Here is a 19,454-nt window from a genome sequence, read left to right on the forward strand (position 1 = left end):
GGAAGTGAGCCACCGGCGGTCTAAACGGGCGCTTCATGCGCCTCCGGCGCCGGTAGTTCCCCTTCTCGAACATGTCCTCGCAAGCCGGGTCGAGGGTCCAGTAGTTCCCCTTGCGCTCGCCGCCACCCTCCCGGGGAACTTTAATAAAACACTCGTTGAGACTCAAGTTGTGTCGGATACTGTTCTGCCATCCCTTCTTGTTCTTCTCATAGAAGGGGAACTTGGTGATGATGTACTGGTAGATCCCGGAGAGGGTTAGCCTTTTCTCCGAGCTCTCCCGGATGGCCATAGCGATCAGAGCCACGTACGAGTACGGAGGCTTCTGAGACGGGTCCGCTTTCGGGTCGGAACTCGGGTCTGACTGGACCGGCTCGTCCTTCGCGAACTCTTCCTTCTTCACCGCGTTGGTGTCGTGGACCATCAAAGCCATTGCGTCATCATCCAAGCTATGGTAAGATGCCATCGCTTCAAAAACATAAGCAAACAAAACATCAAAACAAACACCTCACGCTAAAAATAAAGGTGTTGTATTGGCATCGGATGGTTCCGTGAAGAACATTCACTGTAAAAACGCTTGGTCGTTTCAACGGTCAAATATGGACCAACTTTTCAATAAATATGGACAAAAATTAAAAATTTAAACCAACAGTTTGGTTTGTCCATAATTTGACCCTTGAAACAATCCAGGATTTGTTTAGTGTTTATCGAACCGCTTTATAGTGGATAACGTTTTTCTTTTTTTAGATGATTGAAATGTTCTAGGAAACGGAACTGATCGCTAATGATTCTTTGGGCTACCAAAAACGCATTGCTGCGAAAACTCATTTTTAAGAGCGCATGAGTTTGGTTGAAACGGGACGTACCTGATTTTAGCTCTTTTGGATGATTTGTTCATGCATCGGGTCACCGCAGATCCATAAATTATGACAGAAACTCTTAAATATTGTCCGTGTTGGATGAAATGAGAGCTCCTCGGGTTTTGCTGTGATGGACTCGGGATCTCAGTGTGGTTTAAGCTCGAAGGCTCTTCTGGAAGATCCTGAAACTTGTTTTTTTTTTCTCCCTCTCGTGAAATGCGAAACTCTGGTGTCGTCAGGCTCGCGCTAATCTCTCGTCATATTCCGCTTTCGTCACGTCTCTCTCATCGCTTAACAAACACCGATGCGTTTTACACAAAAATAACACCTTTATTATTCAAACAGTATAAATAACTAAATGAGATGCTCTTTAAATATATTTATATTATTTTATTCATTAGATTAGATTTAACTCCATGTAGGCTACCAGTACTAAATTTAAAAATAAAATAAAAAAAAGTTATTTGTATAGGCAATTTATTTGACACTATTTTATGTATTAATACAGCCTATAGTAAATTTACCCACCTTTATTTCGACTCTTAGCCTACACATTTATCTCTAAGCCAATCTAATTTAATTCCTTAATAAAAGATAAATAGAATACAGTATATTTTATAAATACATCATTATAAAATATTAGGTAACACTTTATTTTACAGTGTCCTTGTTACATGTATTTACCATAGTATAACAGTAAATTAGGCATAATTACATGCAACTAACCCTCAACCAAATCCTAATCCTACCCTAACCCTAAGTACAGTTAATTAATATCACTCAGTACTTATATAATTACACTGTAACAATGACACCTTAAAATAAAGTGTAACCAAATATTATCCAAAAAGAACAATAGCCTTCAGGTTTGTTGTATAATTTTTTTAATGCATTATTATATAGGTGTTTATTTCTAATTGATATATAGCTGCAGATTTTGATCTCCAAGCCCAGTCTGCTTTCTCTCTCTCTCTCTCTCTCTCTCTCTCTCTCTCTCTCTCTCTCTCTCTCTCTCTCTCTCTCACACACACACACACAGGTGTAACAGCTGTGTGTTCTGTATGTCATCAGCATCTATCGGCTCCTTCACGCCTCTGAAATTTGACAGAGAACGAAACATTTCTTTTGTTTTTTAATGGAAACTGCGCTAGAGATCTGTCGGAGCTCGCGTGTAGTTTACTTGCATTTTTTTTATATGACAGCCTTAATTAATTCTTAATAAAACACAAATTAATTAAATAAATGTACTTGCTCAATAGACACTTTAATAAATTAATACTTTTTCAGACTCAGTATTTGGTTATACAGTAAGCATCGATAGGTCATAATATCAAACCGAATGCAGAAAATTATATATATGATTGTATGATGTAATTTATATTTACTTATTTTACAGATATGCATACACTGCAAACCAGTTTTAAGCTATTAGAGCATCTCAAACACAGCAATATAGACATTTTTATTGTATCAGATGCTGAAAGCAATCCAGCAGACTTCTATTTTAAATAGACTGAAGCACATTTAAGGGAAAACTTACCAAACTTCCTGCCAAGCTCTTTGAAAGGAGGATGTTTATGGTTCAAAGTGCAAGAATGCAGATGGACTGAAGCTCCGGGTCAGTGGGACACCGCATCAGAACCTTACAACATCATCATCATCTCGCACTGTTTCAGTGTAGAGAGAAATTTGTTCAAGGTGTTTCGAGCTTCAAAACAAATGGGATCCGATGACGGTTCCGGACCTGCTGGGCATGTAGGAGTTATGAAGCCATCTTCACTCTATATGGGAAATATGAGCGTATATTAATTTTTTTTTTAAAAAAAAGTGCACTCACTCACAGAAAATTGACACTTAAATGAAACATTTCTTAAAATGAATGTTCCAAATAGAACCAAAAAAGGGCTTTACATCCTGGAAGCGGTGGAGATCTTATTGTATGCAATAAAGGTTCCATCATGCCATAGATCTCTAAAGAGGGATTTTCTAGAGAACAGTTCGTAAAAGTTTAGTAGTGTGAAGATTTTTATCTAAAGAACCAGTTTTTCACTATAAAGAACCTTGGGAAGGTTCCATGGATCTTACAGGTTCTTCACGGAACCATAACTGTCAATAATAACCTTTATTTCAAGAGTGCTCTTTAAATCACCAGAACACTCTTAAAAAATAAAGGTTATTATTGACAGTTATGGTTCCGTGAAGAACCTTTAACATCAGTGGAACCTTTCCGAAGTGTCACGGGCCCACCGGTGGGCCCAAATCCTTTACATTTTTAAAACAGTAATATCCTATACTAAACCTAAACTAATCTTGACAAACTATATATCATTTGAAAGCTTACAATCTCTAGTTTCCATATTTGGTGATTGATTTTCAGAGGAGCCGTAATTTATCAATTTGCAACAATAATATTTTCATACTCTTAGACCTTTATTTTGAAATAGTGATGAACATGAGTGTTCTTTTTATGTTTCTTAGAGGTTGAAATCATATCAAAATCTGCCAAACTTCTCATATTACTTCTGAATAGGATGTCTACTTCATAAATTGTATGAAAATTGGGGAAATAATGGTTCATATCACTCAAAACACATATGGAAATGGAGGCGCCCTTATATGGGCAGTAATGGAGTCTGGTTGTCATCTAGTGAAAAAGTTTGGTACTGCGCCCTAACAAAATCTTACTGAAAGCTCATTTTTTGAAATATCAACCTGAAATTTGAAACACAACTTGTTCAGATTTTTGGCTTTGATATTTTTGCAGTTTTAGAGTCGCCCAGGTTTTGAAAAAATATATTTTATATAAAATATGAATAATTAAATTTTTTACATTGTACATTTTCATAAACTCAAACTTCTATAACTTTTTTTCTGTTTCACTTTCTTAATTTATTTCACTTCTACAAAAATCTGCCAAATGTCTTCTTTAAAACAAGACCAATCTTACGTCTATATTCCAAAGCATTCTTGAATTACAACCATTCAAGTTCGAAATGTGCATTTTCATGTATATTCAAAAAAAGGGGGGTGACACTAAAAGGGTTAAGGAAAAAAAGGGTTCTTTCGATTATTTAATTGTTCTTCACACTAAGAAAGATTCCCTGGATAACATAGGTTCTTCAAGGAACCATAACCTGATGATTTAAAGAGAATCATTTTCTTTTTTGACAGTTATGGTTCCATAAGAACCAGTTAACATCCTTGAAAATATTCTGAGGTTCTTCAAAAAGAAAAAAAGGTTTTTTCGATTATTTAAATGTTCTTCACACTAAGAAAGGTTCCCTGGATGTTAAAGGTTCTTCATGGAACCATAACTGTCAAAAAAGGTTCGTTATTGGCATTTAAGGTTCCATAAAAAACCTTTAACATCCTTGAAAATTTTCTGAGGTTCTTTAGTGAAAAAAAGGTTATTTCGATTATTTAAGCGTTCTTTACACTAAGAAAAGTTCCCTGGATGTTAAAGGTTCTTCATGGAACCATAAATGTAAAAAAAAAAAACCTTTATTTTTTTTAGGTGTACTGATGATTTAAAGATAATCATTTTTTTTTGTGACAGTTATGGTTCCATGAAGAACCTTTAACATGGACACTTTACAATCCCATGAGGCCACGGGAGAGGATTTATGAATGGCAGTGAATAGGTCACATGATAATGACATGGCGCATGTAGTACGTCGGGATGACACTACTACACACATTCATACTCTATAGACGGCACTTTTTTAGCAGTCAGTCATTAAGTACTTACTCAGAGAGTATACGTGATTTCGGACGCAGCCCATGTTTCTCTTTTTAACTGTAGGCTTGACCTGCCGGGGCATTAGTGTGTGGTGGGGGGGCGCTTCCTCACTTTGTAAATCCCGGGATTGACCTCTGCCTTAAATTACAAAGCCCATAGAGCGCTCGGCTCTTCCTGAAGGTGCTCAGGGTTTCTGTTTTAAGAGTGGAGAACGTGTTTTCCTTTCTTATCACCCGGAGGAAGCGTATGGGAAGCTCTAAGCCATTCTCCCGACAACCCGCCTGTCAAATTATTATAATGCATTACACTGCACCGCCACACATTTAACTGTGATTGAAACGGATGCCGATATGAATGACTGATAATTCAATAATTTCAGAAGATTAACGTTCTCCCACGGTCCTCGGCCTAATAGGTTCTATATAGAACTCTTGGGTTCTTGACTCAATTCTAAAGAACGTTTCATGCCAAAAACGTTCTATGTGAAACCCTTGTGTTCTTGACTCAATTTTGATGAACACTTTATGCTAAAAAGGTTCTATATAAAACCCTAGTGTTCTTGACTCAATTTTAAAGAGCTTTTAATGCCAAAAAAGTTCTATATAGAACTCTAGGGTTTCTTGATTCAGTTTGAACAAAACCATAAAGCCAAAATGGTTCTACATACAGAACTCTAGGGTTTTTGACTCCATTTGAAATTACTTTTTATGCCAAAAAGGTTTTATATGGAACCCTAGTGTTCTTGACTCAATTTTAAAGAACCCTTTTCATGCCTAAATGTTCTGTATTCACAGTATTCCTGCGCCCCATGACGCTTTGCGCGAATTATGGGTGTAACTTCCGTTAAGCTGTAAACAATCAGTGAAAGGCTCGCTCTATGAACGCAATAGTTTAAAAAAGCGTCACAATGAGATGAGATTCATCTACTCACCCTTCAACCATCGAACATTAAAAGGAAATCCAAAAGTGTAAAAGCATCAACAAGGTACTTTCAACAGACCAATAACCCCAAAAGCGCGAGTCTTTGGTTAAATAAAAAAAGTGTTGTTACCTTAATCAAAAATGTTCATTAACTTCAGCATAACGTGACACTGTTTCAAAGTAATTTCCGTCATTTTGACAGATTATAAATTGAATTTACCTGTGAAAACAAACCTGGAAAGAGACGTAAGGATTTGAGGAGAATAACGAGAGATTCTTCATGCATTCCAGTGAATTATTAATGGAATATATCGTAAATTAAATTCGGGAGAACAGACCACAAATGTACAGTAGCCTATATGTAGTCCTTTTTCATACTTTTACAGCGGATTGCAAAGGGGGAAAAAATGATCATGAGGAAAAGAAAGCAGCGACTGAAAAGAGCTCTTGCCATATATGTTCTTGTTATAACGTAACGTTAAAACACCAAGTATAACGTTATTTTCATGATGTCTGAAAGTAAATCATTTAAGATAATTGACAGCTCATCCAGTCAAACTGACGGATCAGCTTTATTTGTAGGACAACCTTAAGATTTGAAATGATTCGTTTCAGCGTTTTTGAATGGAAGTTCCCCAAAGCGGAAGTGCCGCCCATAATTCAAAACGCAGTAAGATCGTCAGGAATAAGGTGGATAGAACTCAAAGGTTCCTGACTTTTAAAGAACCCTTTATGATAAAAAGGTTCTATATAAGGAGAAATGTCTTAAAAGACTGCATAATACATTCATGCTTATCAGATTATTTCAGTTTTTCTTAATTAAAACTAAATGCATAAAATTATTCCATGATCTAAAAAGGTTCTTTATAATAAGCAGCTGACAGAACGCTCAGAACCTTTTATTATAGTGGTTACTAGTTAAAGACTGCTTTGAGATGGTAACTTCTATCTGATATATCTGTCAGTGATCATTAACGTGAACTGACTTTAACAAATTAATAGCTGAGACAAACACAAATATGTTATTATAGGATAGAATTTTTCGTAATCCTTATTATTCCTTTAGTCATGTCTGCTAAATGCATGAATGTAAATGTTATTTTTTACATGTTTATTTCAACTTCAACACCAGGATGCATTTTTGGCAATTGTTTTTGTCCATTTGAAGTGCAAATATTTTTACATCACCTTTTTATTGAAAAATATGTGGGTAAAAAAAGGTAGTTTATTTTATTTCCTCTATGTATACAAGTGAACTTAAGACACCACAATGCAGTTAATAATTAATATTAATATATTGTGGATTTAATGTCCACTGAGAGACACTGTCACAGCTAAAAAGGCTTTAAATCTACTTTAAAGTCCATGTACAATCAATTAAATTGACTTTTTACTCTGTTCAATTTGGACATTGAAAATGCGTTGGACTTAAAGTGCATCGCAAGGCATTTGTTAATAACACTGATAACACGAGTTATTAACATTAAAAGCCGCCGCTTGAGGGCCGGTTGGATGAATGAGCAGTAAACTTTTAATATGTTATTATAAGAAATTTTCATAATCGCTGACTAATTGCTTTTGTTCCTCTACTGTAAATAAAGTCTGCTAAATGCATGAATGTAAACGTATTATTTTTATTTTACATGTTTTTTTTTTTTCCATTTCAACACCAGGATGCCTTTTTGACAATTTTGTTGCGTAATTAACATTAAAAGCCACCGTTTTAAGGGTCGTTTAGATGAATCAGCCTTTCGCATTTTTCACACGAAATATTAGTCTGACTAAAATTACGAAATTAAGTAATTTTTTGACCATTTGACCTTTTTTTTTTATTGAAAAACAATATTATTTCCTCTCTGTATACAAGTGAACTTGAGACAACACAATGCAGCGTATAACTCAAGGCATTTGTTGTCTGATAACACTAGTAATGAACGTTAAAAGCCAGCGTTCAGATGAATGAGCATTAAACCTTTCGCACTTTCCTCACTGCATATCTGCCGAACAATCATGTCGAATCCATTTACTCCGGCTCAGATAGGATCTAAGTGTCGGACCCTGGAGGAAAACTAAATGAGAGAATAAAACAGGCAAACAAACACATCAGCAGACTCGACTCTGGCGTTCTGATGCTTATCTGTTGCGCACAGCCGCAGGGAATCAGCGCTGCACAAACGTGCCTTTGATCGGCCGAGGAAACGCTATTTCTGGCTCACCTCGACTCTTTTGTTTCTGTTGAGCAGCAGGTGAAGGTGTTGAAGCTCAAGTCCAGCCCAGTGTAAACAAGCCCTGATGACACACACACACACACACACACACTTTTGGGCATAAAAAGTAATTTCAAATTAATGTACGGTAATTTTTTTTTAAAAAAATTTTTTTTAGGGGATTTTACGGTACTAAATTATATTTACGCTGTATTTATAATCCATTTATTCACTTTTTTGTGCATAGACCTGAAAATTAAATTTGCAACTTTTTAAAATTTATTTACTTATTTCTTTTCAAATCTTGAATGCTTTAAAGCACAGGCTGAAGATTGGTTGGTTTTTGCATGCGTTCATAATTTCTCTGTATGACAGCATGGACAAAAATGATGTCAGCATTAATTTGTCATGTTTAATTGCGTTATTATTTGACACACACAAACACACACACACACACACACACACACACACACACACACACACACACACACACACACACACACACACACACACACACACACACACACACACACACACACACACTCCTGCGAAGAGAGAAACGCATGATTTATTCATGACAGACCACAAAAATCACCCATGTTGCATTCATAGAATAAAAAAATGAATTAAATTAAAGCTTAAAAAACTCGCAGGTTTAATTTTTCAATTATTGATATTATTCATAAATGTAAAAAAAAATCGTAGCTGTAAATAAAACCCTTTTTTACTTAAACCTGTCATGTTTAATTGCATTGATGGATTCTTTTTCTTAAATAAATAAAAGCTAAAAAAAACCTTAAGTTTAATTATTGATGTTATGTATTCATGTAAAAATATTTTTTTGAAGTTGTAAATAAAAAATAAAAAAATTTTCCAAGAAAATACTATTTCAGTCTTTCTACTCTCTCACACACAGACACACACACACACACACACGCACACACACACACGCACACGCACGCACGCACGCACGCACACACACACACACACACACACACACACGATGTCGACAGCTCTGCTACAGGCTGTTGTTCTGTGTGTTTAATGCGACGGTTCACAGGTGCTCGTCTGTCTTCATTGAGGACTTCAGAAACACAATGAAAGTTGAGCATCACATTAGAAGCGAAGATCGAAAACAACAACACATTGTTTACTCTCCCTCATGTCTTTCTTCTGTTGAACATACATTTACTGGAGAAGAAGCAAAATGACAAATATCTTCCAATGGAGTCAGAAAATAATCTTATTTTCTCTTTGAATTAAGAATATTTTCTGATTCCATTGGCAGATATTTGTTCTTGTTTTAGACACAAACTCACTTTAATTCATAAATGTTTTACTTAATATCTTCAGTTGTTTTGCTGCTTCTCCAGTAAATGAATCTTGATTTAAGAATGTTTAGATATTTGTGCTGGAAAACAAGACAGAAACACTGAGGAAGATCATAATTTGTTTTTTTCTTTCCAGTTATATCTTCTATTATGTTCAATAGAATTAAAAAAAAAAGTCAGAGGTTTGAATGACATGAAGGAGAATAAACGATGACAGAATGATCATTTTTAGAGAATTTAGATTTTTCTGCACACAAATGATTTGAAAGGTTGATTTATGGGATGGCATTGGTCTACATACTGTGACGGTAAAGACTCGTGTCCTGTTTATGTTAAATCACACACTTCAGCTGCTTATCTAAACCCACTCCGTCACACACACACACACACACACACGCACACACACACACGCGCACACACACACACACACACACACACACACACACACACACACACACGCGCACACACACACACACACACACACACACACACACACACACACACACACACACACACACACACACACACACACACACACACACACACACACACACACACACACACACTCACACACACGCACACACAGAACATGCAAACTTACATCACTATTTCTTTAGAATGCATATTTTTAGTGTGAAATAAACACCCAGTATAAAACCAGTGCTGTACCCACAATGCAATGCGTTTGAGCTGACCTTTTCCAGTGTGACGAATGAACCGGACGTGATGTCATCATCTTCTTCTTGATTCTTTATTTGATTGGACGGCCAATATTTCAGTCCTTTTTACACAAAGAAGCAAAGTAACTGTTTTTATTTTTCTATTGCAAAGTCATGTGACAACAACACAATAGTATGAAACAATAGTATGCGTGCACACATAGTAAACAACGCTAGTGTTCCGTTCGGAACATAACGCATGCGTTTAGATATTTAAGAAAACTTTGCAGGTGCCACTTCGAAAGATTGTTTTTTTTTATTTTTTATAAATTATACTTTTTTTTCATCAAGGATATTAAATTGATCAAAAGTGACAGTAAAGATATTTATAATGTTACAAAACATAAAATGCTTCCATTTAAAACAAAAGTATTATGTTTAAATAAAACACGTGCGGATAAAAATGCATCAAATCTGAATATTAGAATGATTTCTGAAACATCATGTGACACTGAAAGACTGGAGCAGAAAATTCAGCTTTGATCACAGGAATAAATTACATTTTAAAATATATTCACATAGAAAGCAATTGTTTTAAATTATAATATTATAACACAATTTTACTGTATTTTTTTTGTAAAAGTCTTTTTCATTATCATTTAAGTAATGTGTACAAAGGCTCCCATCCCCAGAAAACAAGTTTTCATTGCATTTAAAAAGAAATAGTAAAAAAAAAAAAAAAAAAATCATATTAATAATAATAATAATAATTTTACAGTATTTTTTTGATCAAATGAATGCAGCCTAAAACTTCCATCCCCACAAATCAAGTTTTACTGCACAAATAAATACAAAACAAAAATAGTAAAAAAATTAACAATATGAATAATAGAAAAAAAAAATAATAATAAAAATAATAGTAAGTTTTACTGTATTTTTATCAAATAAATGCAGCCTTAAACTTTCACTAACCCCAAATTTCAATTCATTACATCACAATTTAGGGTTTAATTATATAAAATATATTTTTTTTTGGCAAAATTATTTTATATGTGTTATAATATGTATAAAGACTCCCATCCCCACTGCACATTAAAACAAAAATTGTAAAATAATAATAAAAGTAATAATTTGACTATTTTTTATCAAATAAATGCACCCTTGAACTCTTACTAACCCCAGATTTCAAAATATACCATATTTCATTCATGCATCTGATTGCATTAGCGTAGCAGAAACCCGAGCGCGCGGGGCGTGTGTGTGTGTGTGTGTCAGGTTCACACACACTCGAGTCGGGTCGCCCCCTTCTGAGGGCGGTGGAGGGTCACAGGGACTCGTCCCGTGCAGACCAATGTGTTCTCAATCAGAGGAAACACACACAAGCCTCAGATTTAAAGAAAGGCCACAGATCTCTGGATCATCCCTCCCGGAGAGAAGGAGGAAGAGAAAGAAAAGGAGGAAAGGAGAGGTAAGAAAACAAACACCTGGGTTGTTAACAGGAGACAGAAGCGCTCGTGTCTCTCGGGGTGTGACTCGCCTCGGCCTCGTGTTAAACTAAACAAACACACACACACACAGATCGAGAGCGAGCCGTCGCTAATGAGTGACAGACTACAGGCAGGAACACAGGTGAACACTTCTGTCACTCACAGCACACACACACACACACACACACACACACACACACAGATCGAGAGCGAGCCGTCAATAATGAGTGACAGACGAGAGGCAGGAACACAGGTGAACACTGACAAACAACAAACAACGAGACGATACACACAAACATATATTCTCAGAACATCCAGGTTTTATGCGAACATTCCATTTTAGAATTCTGGGAATGTGGGAATGTTACTTTTGAATGTTCTCTGAACATTCCGAAACAAGTCACTTAAAAAACCTCTGTTGCTCTTAGAAATAAAGCGTTACTTTTTTGTTCATCACTTACACACAAACATTCATCACACACACACACACACACACACACACACACACACACACACACACACACACACACACACACACACACACACACACACACACACACACACACACACACTCATCACACACTCATAACACACACACACACACACACACACACTCATCACACACTCATAACACACACACACACACACACACACTCATCACACACTCATAACACACACACACACACACACTCATCACACACTCATAACACACACACACACACACACACTCATCACACACTCATAACACACACACACTCATCACACACTCATAACACACACACTCATCACACACACACTCATCACACACACACACACACACACACACACACACACACACACACACACACACACACACACACACACACACACACACACACATAACACACACACACACACACACACACTCATCACACACTCATAACACACACACACACACACACACACACACACACTCATCACACACTCATAACACACACACTCATCACACACACACTCATCACACACACACACACACACACACACACACACACACACACACACACACACACACACACTCATCACACACACACACACACACACACACACACACACACACACACACACTCATCACACACACACACACACACACCACACTCATCACACACACACACACACACACACACACACACACACACACACACACACACACACACACACCACACTCATCACACACACACACACACACAAAAAAAAAAAACCTTTTCTGTTCCTTTATTTTTGTGATGTTTCGAGAACATCATGAAAAACCAGAACGAACGTTGTGTTAATGTTGCTGGAAGAACGTTTGTTCATAACGTTGAGGACGTTCGCTGATACGCTGAATTAACTGGTTAAATATGTCAAATGCACGAGTTTAATCATGGCGGTGAGAATAATTGGCAACATCAAAATATTATAAACTGAAACCAAAGATTTCATAATCCTTAATATCACCACAAATCCAATTACTAACTTCAACTGACAACTACTGTACACATATATAACTTTACACTTAATATTCAATAATTATTATGGATTTGACTTCACTTACACTGTCTGATGAAAACTAAACTTAGTGCACTATTATCTTTTGTATTGTCTTCATATTTGATGAAGTTTGATGATGTTCCTGTTTATACTGTGAAGCTGCTGTGAAACAATATGTACTTGATAAAAATCTATATAACAAACAACTTGACAAAAAGCGATACATACAGCATTCCGAAATTCCAAAACAATTCAGCTTTGCCTCACAGGAATAGATGTATATATGCATGTGACACTGATGCATTGTTTATGAATATCAAAAATGAAAATGAATCAAAGGCAATGACAAAGGACAAGAATCCCTCCACATCTGCAGTGTTTGGGGCGATTGATCACTAAAGACAAACTCTTTCTGGTTCTGATCTCAGGCGAGACGAGCAGAAGCTGACGGTGTGTGTGTGTGTGAACGGAGTGTGTTTTGTCTCACGTAACTGATAATAAGAGATTATGGTAAAAGAGGCCGTCTGAACCCACATCACACGGGTCTGTGTGTGAGAGAGCGGTCACACACACACACACACACACACACACACACACACACACACACACACACACACACACACACACACACACACACACACACACACACACACACACACACAGGAAATGAATGAGACGAGTTTCCTCTAGTGGAAGCGTTCGGTACTGCAGCCGAACAACATCTCACTGAAAGATCTTTTTTTTTAAGATATCAAACTCAAATTCGGAACACAGCTTGTTTTAGATTTATGGCTTTTGATTTTAGAGTAAAACGTGTTTTGGAAAATATATATTTCATAAAAAAAATGTAAATGGTATTTTTGTGCCGTTTTCATAATAAACGTAAAATTATAAAAAAAAATAAGCAGTGCCAATAATCTGGCAGTGTCTTTAAAAATGCTTACAACATGCTACGTACTAAAACATGCTAGCAAATTCAAAATAATGTTAGACACATGCTAACAATACTGTAAATTATTATACATAATAGGTTTAGTTTCTGTTGATGAAACTAATCTCTTCCTTTGTATTACCTCAAATTTTTAGTTTCTCTCTTTTTTTTTTACAGCAACCAGATTACTTTTATTTAAGATTAACCAATAAACAATTTCTTTGCAGTGTATAATAAGCATCAGGTGTTAGAGAAAGAAGGGCGTACGACATTAGAATGAGGGTAAAGCATGAGTTCAATTTCATTTTAGGGTGAATTAACCATTTAAAACCAGTTACCTTATATTTTAGTTGACAGCTAATGACTGAGGAGTAAATGTATGTAAGGGAATACACACATTTGTAAAGATTTGTAATTCTTAATATTACAAAACCGAGTATGAATTTATAGAACCTCGTTGCAACACCTTATAAAGTTATTTGGCATGAAATGAGAGCAGCTCACGGTTGCTGTATCGTCAGGTAAGACTCACTGCCAACCCTCAGCAGACTCAACACTCATGTTTATCATTCCTACGCCCTCCTTTATCAACAAACTCACAATCAAGCTATTTATAACAGACCGACAACCAAAAAAACAGTTTGGAATGACAGAAACATCTTCTGATGTTTCTATTTTAATCCTGTAAACAGAAGACGACACACACTGAAGCTGATCTCTGGTGATGTCACTGAAACATTAAAGGGCTGGTATAATTCCCTTTTGACAAGATGTAAAATAAGTCTCTGATGTCCCCAGAGTGTGTGTGTGAAGTTTTAGCTCAAAATACCCCACAGATATTTTTATATAACATGTTAAAATTGTCACTTTTTGAGAGTGAGCGTTTTTGTGTCTGTCCCTTTAAATGCAAATGAGCTGCTGCTCCCGACACAGGGGGCGGAGCTTCAGGAGCTCGTGTGTGTGTGTGTGTGTTCGTACACTGAGCATTTCAAAAACTTCAAAGTCAGACAAACATGCAGAACACATTTCTGAATGGTTAGTTGATGAATTTATGTAGCTTGTATGTCACTGATTAGCATATTCTGTCATGATAATCTATAAATCGTGTTCCCGGGGGCGGGGTTTATGTAAATTTTAGGATTAGTGATGTCACTAACCCGTGAAGAAGCTCATTGTAGTCCCAATTAGCCGTTTGTTGTAGTCCTTAAAAAGCCATTTCTGTAAAAGTAAATCTCTCCCTTTGCTTTGAACTTTAAGCGTTGTAACTTTGCAGATGTTGTGTATGCTCAAACAGCAACATTACACACTAACTAAAGTTAAAAAAGTGAAATCATAATCAACACCCCTTTAACATGAGAAAATAAAAAATCGATTTCACTTAAAGCACAAAAGCAAATGATTACCTTCAGTCCAGCTGCGGGACGTTTCCCATTAATCCCGGAGAATCTCCTGTGACGCAGAAGAGACGAGAGTTAACATGAGTTTGTGTATTAAATATATACTATATATACTATACACAACAGGGTTTGGTTATATTATCACAGTCTGGAGAATTATGTGCTTCGGGTCGAGGGTCATTTTCTGTTCCATCAATCAATCAATCAATAAATAACAAATTTTCATTATGAAAATAAGCCCTATATATATATTTATTTTTTGCTTGGATTGTGACATTATTTTCATGTCAATCAAGTTTTTTTTTTTTTTACATATTTGCAAAAATACCTAATTTAAATCAATAAATAAATAGATGGATTAAATGTTATTTTAATCACTTTAATGTGGCCAATGTTTTACTAGCAAATAAAAAAATATATAAAAAATGTTCTCAATGTTTCAAGCAAACATTTATCAGCTTTTCATTTTTATTTAAATTCATTCGCATCACGACATTTCCGCATCACGACTAACCCTTCCTTGTTTGCCATAATGCAACAAAAAAAATGGATAATAATGTTAAAACCAATAATATCTTTAATGTCCAAATGTTTTAAAATAAATAATATTTTTGCATAGCGAAAATCCATCGTATTTTTTAGATGTTTTTGTTTTGCATTGTGACATTATTTTCATGTAAATCAATTATATTAGTAAAATTATATTACTTTATGTGCCCAAATGTGTGTATGTATGTATATATTTATTTATACACACACACACACAAATGTTATTTTAATTACTTGAATGTGTCCAAATGTTTTACTTTTGCGTTCCAGCAAATGCTTCAAGATTTATATTTAATTTTAATTTAATTTATTCAATGTGACAGCATTTTTATGTAAATTAAGTTTTTTTTCCACGTCGCCCATAATGCAAAACACAAATTAACTTAATAATAATTTCTTCAATACGTCCAAATGTTTTAAATAAATAAATCTTGTTTTATTTATAGGCTTAGTATTATATTGCAATATATATGTATACACATACACAATTAAGATCATATGAACTACACGTTTGAAACCAACAAATAAAACTGTTTATGGAGAAAACGAGCGGTTTTATAATTGGACTTTATACTGAAAGCCTTCCTGATATATAGACCTTGTGAAATGTCCTCATGTGACAGCGAGACTTATGTGCAGCTCTTGACCTTGAGGAAAGCATGACGAGTGTGAAGATCTGCTGTATCTCTGCAGGACGCTGAGACCCGACTGTATCGGGGACATGTTGTGTTTCAGACACTGATGAAAACATCTCCCACTCCACTGTTATCAGGTGCTGACGGGCAGATGCGGAGATTCACACACACTCACTCGGTCCCTGAAGAGGAGTCTTCCTCTTTATCTCTTCCTACAAATCTAAAGAGAAATCACAAATGAGTTCCCGTAAAAATATTATCTAGTCAAGTCATGCATGCATGCATATGTAAATGTTATTTAAATGCCAATGTTTCATGCAAACATTTATCAGTTTTTCATTTTTTTCACATTGTAATTTGCATTTTTTTCATGCAAATTAATTATTTTTTACATAGTGCAAAAATAAACTAATAATGTTAATAACAATATTTTTTTTAATGCCCAAATGTTTTCAAATAAATAATTTTTTTTTTTTTACACATTTGCAAAAATAACTAATTGAAATCAATCAATAAATAGACAGATGGATAGATCAATGTTATTTTAATCACTTGAATATGTCCAGTGAATATTTCTCAGGTTTTTATTTTTATATTTGTATTGTGACATTATTTCCAAATGTATTAGTTACTGACAGGAAACGCAATAACTGTGTATGAATTTGTTTCATAACTGCTTAATTTAGCAAACGCATCTCTACAGAAGACAATAGTGTAATTATCCAGAGCCATTCAAGCTGTGTTTTCATAGTGTCAGTGCAATCAACTGATTAAATGAAGAGCGAGACTCAATAATCTCAAGTATCTCCTATAGAATTTCACAAGAAATGTCTAAAACTGTGCACAGATTTGCCAAGTCTACAATTAAAAGTCAGATATCCGGTTACACTTTATTTTGATGGTCCCCTTTAATCATTCTACTGACTATAAGTTTGCAACTACATGACATAGTCTACTAATACTTTAAATCAGAGTTATGTAGTAGTTGTCTGCTTAATAACTGCTAACTCTTTATCTCCATGCTCCCAACAGACATTCTACGAACTAGTGTGAACTAGTGTGAACTAGTGTAGAAGTGTGTCGGGTCAAAATTTACAGATTTTTTTATTATTATATCAAATTAATTCACTTTTTGAGCTTAGACCTGAAAATAAAATTTCAAACTTAAACCGTCATAAATCTTGAATGCTTTAAAGCACAGACTTAACTTTGATCTCTTTTCAAAGACGACAATTGGTAGATTATTGCTGAAGTTAAAAAAAAGTTTAAAATGGGTAAACTTAAGAAAAAAAGAAACAGAATTTTACATTTATTGTTTATTTATTACAATTTTAAATAGTATTTTTTCACATTTTTCATATGAAATATATATTTTCAAAAACATATTTTACTCTAAAACTGCGAGAAAATCAAAGCCATAAATCTAAACAAGTTGTGTTCAAAAATGGAGTCTCTCAGTGGGATGTTGTTCGGCTGCAGTACCGAACGCTTCCACTAGAGGAAATTCCTCTCCCATTAATTTCCAATGCGCTCGTTTCTGACCGCGAGAAACACAAGTGATTATTGTTTTCAGGACCATTTAATCTTTTTGAATAACGTCCATTATTTTTGTGTGTGTACACATAGCAAGTCCCAAAACCTTTACCAAGTTTCCAACCATTCTGATGATTGAAAATAAAAATAAAAAGTAAAATCTTTCGGTCGAAAATGAACAAAGAGCAATAGTTCATCCAAAAATTAAAATAATGTCATTAATTACAGCACATTTGAGCTTCACAAGAACCAATGAGGTTCATTCTCGTGTTACGCATCACGTTTGAGCTTCACAAGAACCAATGAGGTTCATTCTTCTGTTACGCATCACGTTTGAGCTTCACAAGAACCAATGAGGTTCATTCTTATGTTATGCATCACGTTTGAGCTTCTGCAAGAACCAATGAGGTTCATTCTCGTGTTACGCATCCCGTTTGAGCTTCACAAGAACCAATGAGGTTCATTCTTATGTTATGCATCACGTTTGAGCTTCTGCAAGAACCAATGAGGTTCATTCTCGTGTTACGCATCCCGTTTGAGCTTCACAAGAACCAATGAGGTTCATTCTTATGTTATGCATCACGTTTGAGCTTCTGCAAGAACCAATGAGGTTCATTCTCGTGTTATGCATCACGTTTGAGCTTCTGCAAGAACCAATGAGGTTCATTCTCGTGTTATGCATCACGTTTGAGCTTCTGCAAGAACCAATGAGGTTCATTCTCGTGTTACGCATCACGTTTGAGCTTCTGCAAGAACCAATGAGGTTCATTCTCGTGTTATGCATCACGTTTGAGCTTCTGCAAGAACCAATGAGGTTCATTCTCGTGTTATGCATCACGTTTGAGCTTCTGCAAGAACCAATGAGGTTCATTCTCGTGTTATGCATCACGTTTGAGCTTCTGCAAGAACCAATGAGGTTCATTCTTATGTTATGCATCACGTTTGAGCTTCTTCAAGAACCAATGAGGTTCATTCTCGTGTTACGCATCACGTTTGAGCTTCACAAGAACCAATGAGGTTCATTCTCGTGTTATGCATCACGTTTGAGCTTCTGCAAGAACCAATGAGGTTCATTCTCGTGTTATGCATCACGTTTGAGCTTCTGCAAGAACCAATGAGGTTCATTCTCGTGTTATGCATCACGTTTGAGCTTCTGCAAGAACCAATGAGGTTCATTCTCGTGTTACGCATCACGTTTGAGCTTCACAAGAACCAATGAGGTTCATTCTTATGTTATGCATCACGTTTGAGCTTCTTCAAGAACCAATGAGGTTCATTCTCGTGTTACGCATCACGTTTGAGCTTCACAGGAACCAATGAGGTTCATTCTTATGTTATGCATCACGTTTGAGCTTCACAAGAACCAATGAGGTTCATTCTTATGTTATGCATCACGTTTGAGCTTCTGCAAGAACCAATGAGGTTCATTCTCGTGTTACGCATCGCGTTTGAGCTTCACAAGAACCAATGAGGTTCATTCTCGTGTTACGCATCACGTTTGAGCTTCACAAGAACCAATGAGGTTCATTCTTATGTTATGCATCACGTTTGAGCTTCTTCAAGAACCAATGAGGTTCATTCTCGTGTTACGCATCACGTTTGAGCTTCACAAGAACCAATGAGGTTCATTCTTATGTTATGCATCACGTTTGAGCTTCTTCAAGAACCAATGAGGTTCATTCTCGTGTTACGCATCACGTTT

At 35.7% G+C, this 19,454-nt stretch overlaps 1 protein-coding gene and 1 long non-coding RNA gene across 4 annotated transcripts in view; both read right to left on the reverse strand.

Annotated features, from left to right (window-relative positions):
* Nucleotides 1–2,659, reverse strand: part of foxl2b (forkhead box L2b) — a 4,169-nt gene extending 1,510 nt beyond the window's left edge. Inside the window, exons 1-3 of one of the 3 annotated variants that reach the window (XM_077222200.1) lie at nucleotides 2,398–2,659; nucleotides 1,895–1,951; nucleotides 1–465 (exon numbers count right to left, since the gene is read on the reverse strand). The exon at nucleotides 1–465 is cut by the window's left edge and continues 1,510 nt beyond it. In XM_077222200.1, the coding sequence (XP_077078315.1) occupies nucleotides 1–465; nucleotides 1,895–1,931 (502 nt within the window). In that variant the 5' untranslated portion in view covers nucleotides 1,932–1,951; nucleotides 2,398–2,659. Of the gene's footprint in view, nucleotides 466–863; nucleotides 1,121–1,894; nucleotides 1,952–2,397 lie in introns of those variants that run through there. The other 2 variants (XM_077222201.1, XM_077222202.1) reach the window with 2 other exon arrangements.
* A 4,745-nt stretch (nucleotides 2,660–7,404) lies between these two features.
* LOC143731382 (uncharacterized) lies at nucleotides 7,405–16,376 on the reverse strand. Its single transcript, XR_013200755.1, has 5 exons — nucleotides 16,183–16,376; nucleotides 15,042–15,087; nucleotides 9,751–9,836; nucleotides 7,734–7,806; nucleotides 7,405–7,586 (listed from the first exon to the last, which is right to left on the reverse strand). It is a non-coding gene; the product is annotated as an uncharacterized LOC143731382 (long non-coding RNA).
* Between the last annotated feature and the right edge of the window lie 3,078 nt (nucleotides 16,377–19,454).

This window comes from Siphateles boraxobius, unplaced genomic scaffold (assembly GCF_051911475.1).
Source record: "Siphateles boraxobius isolate OS27281-9 unplaced genomic scaffold, OSU_SipBor_1 86, whole genome shotgun sequence".
NCBI lineage: Eukaryota > Metazoa > Chordata > Actinopteri > Cypriniformes > Leuciscidae > Siphateles > Siphateles boraxobius.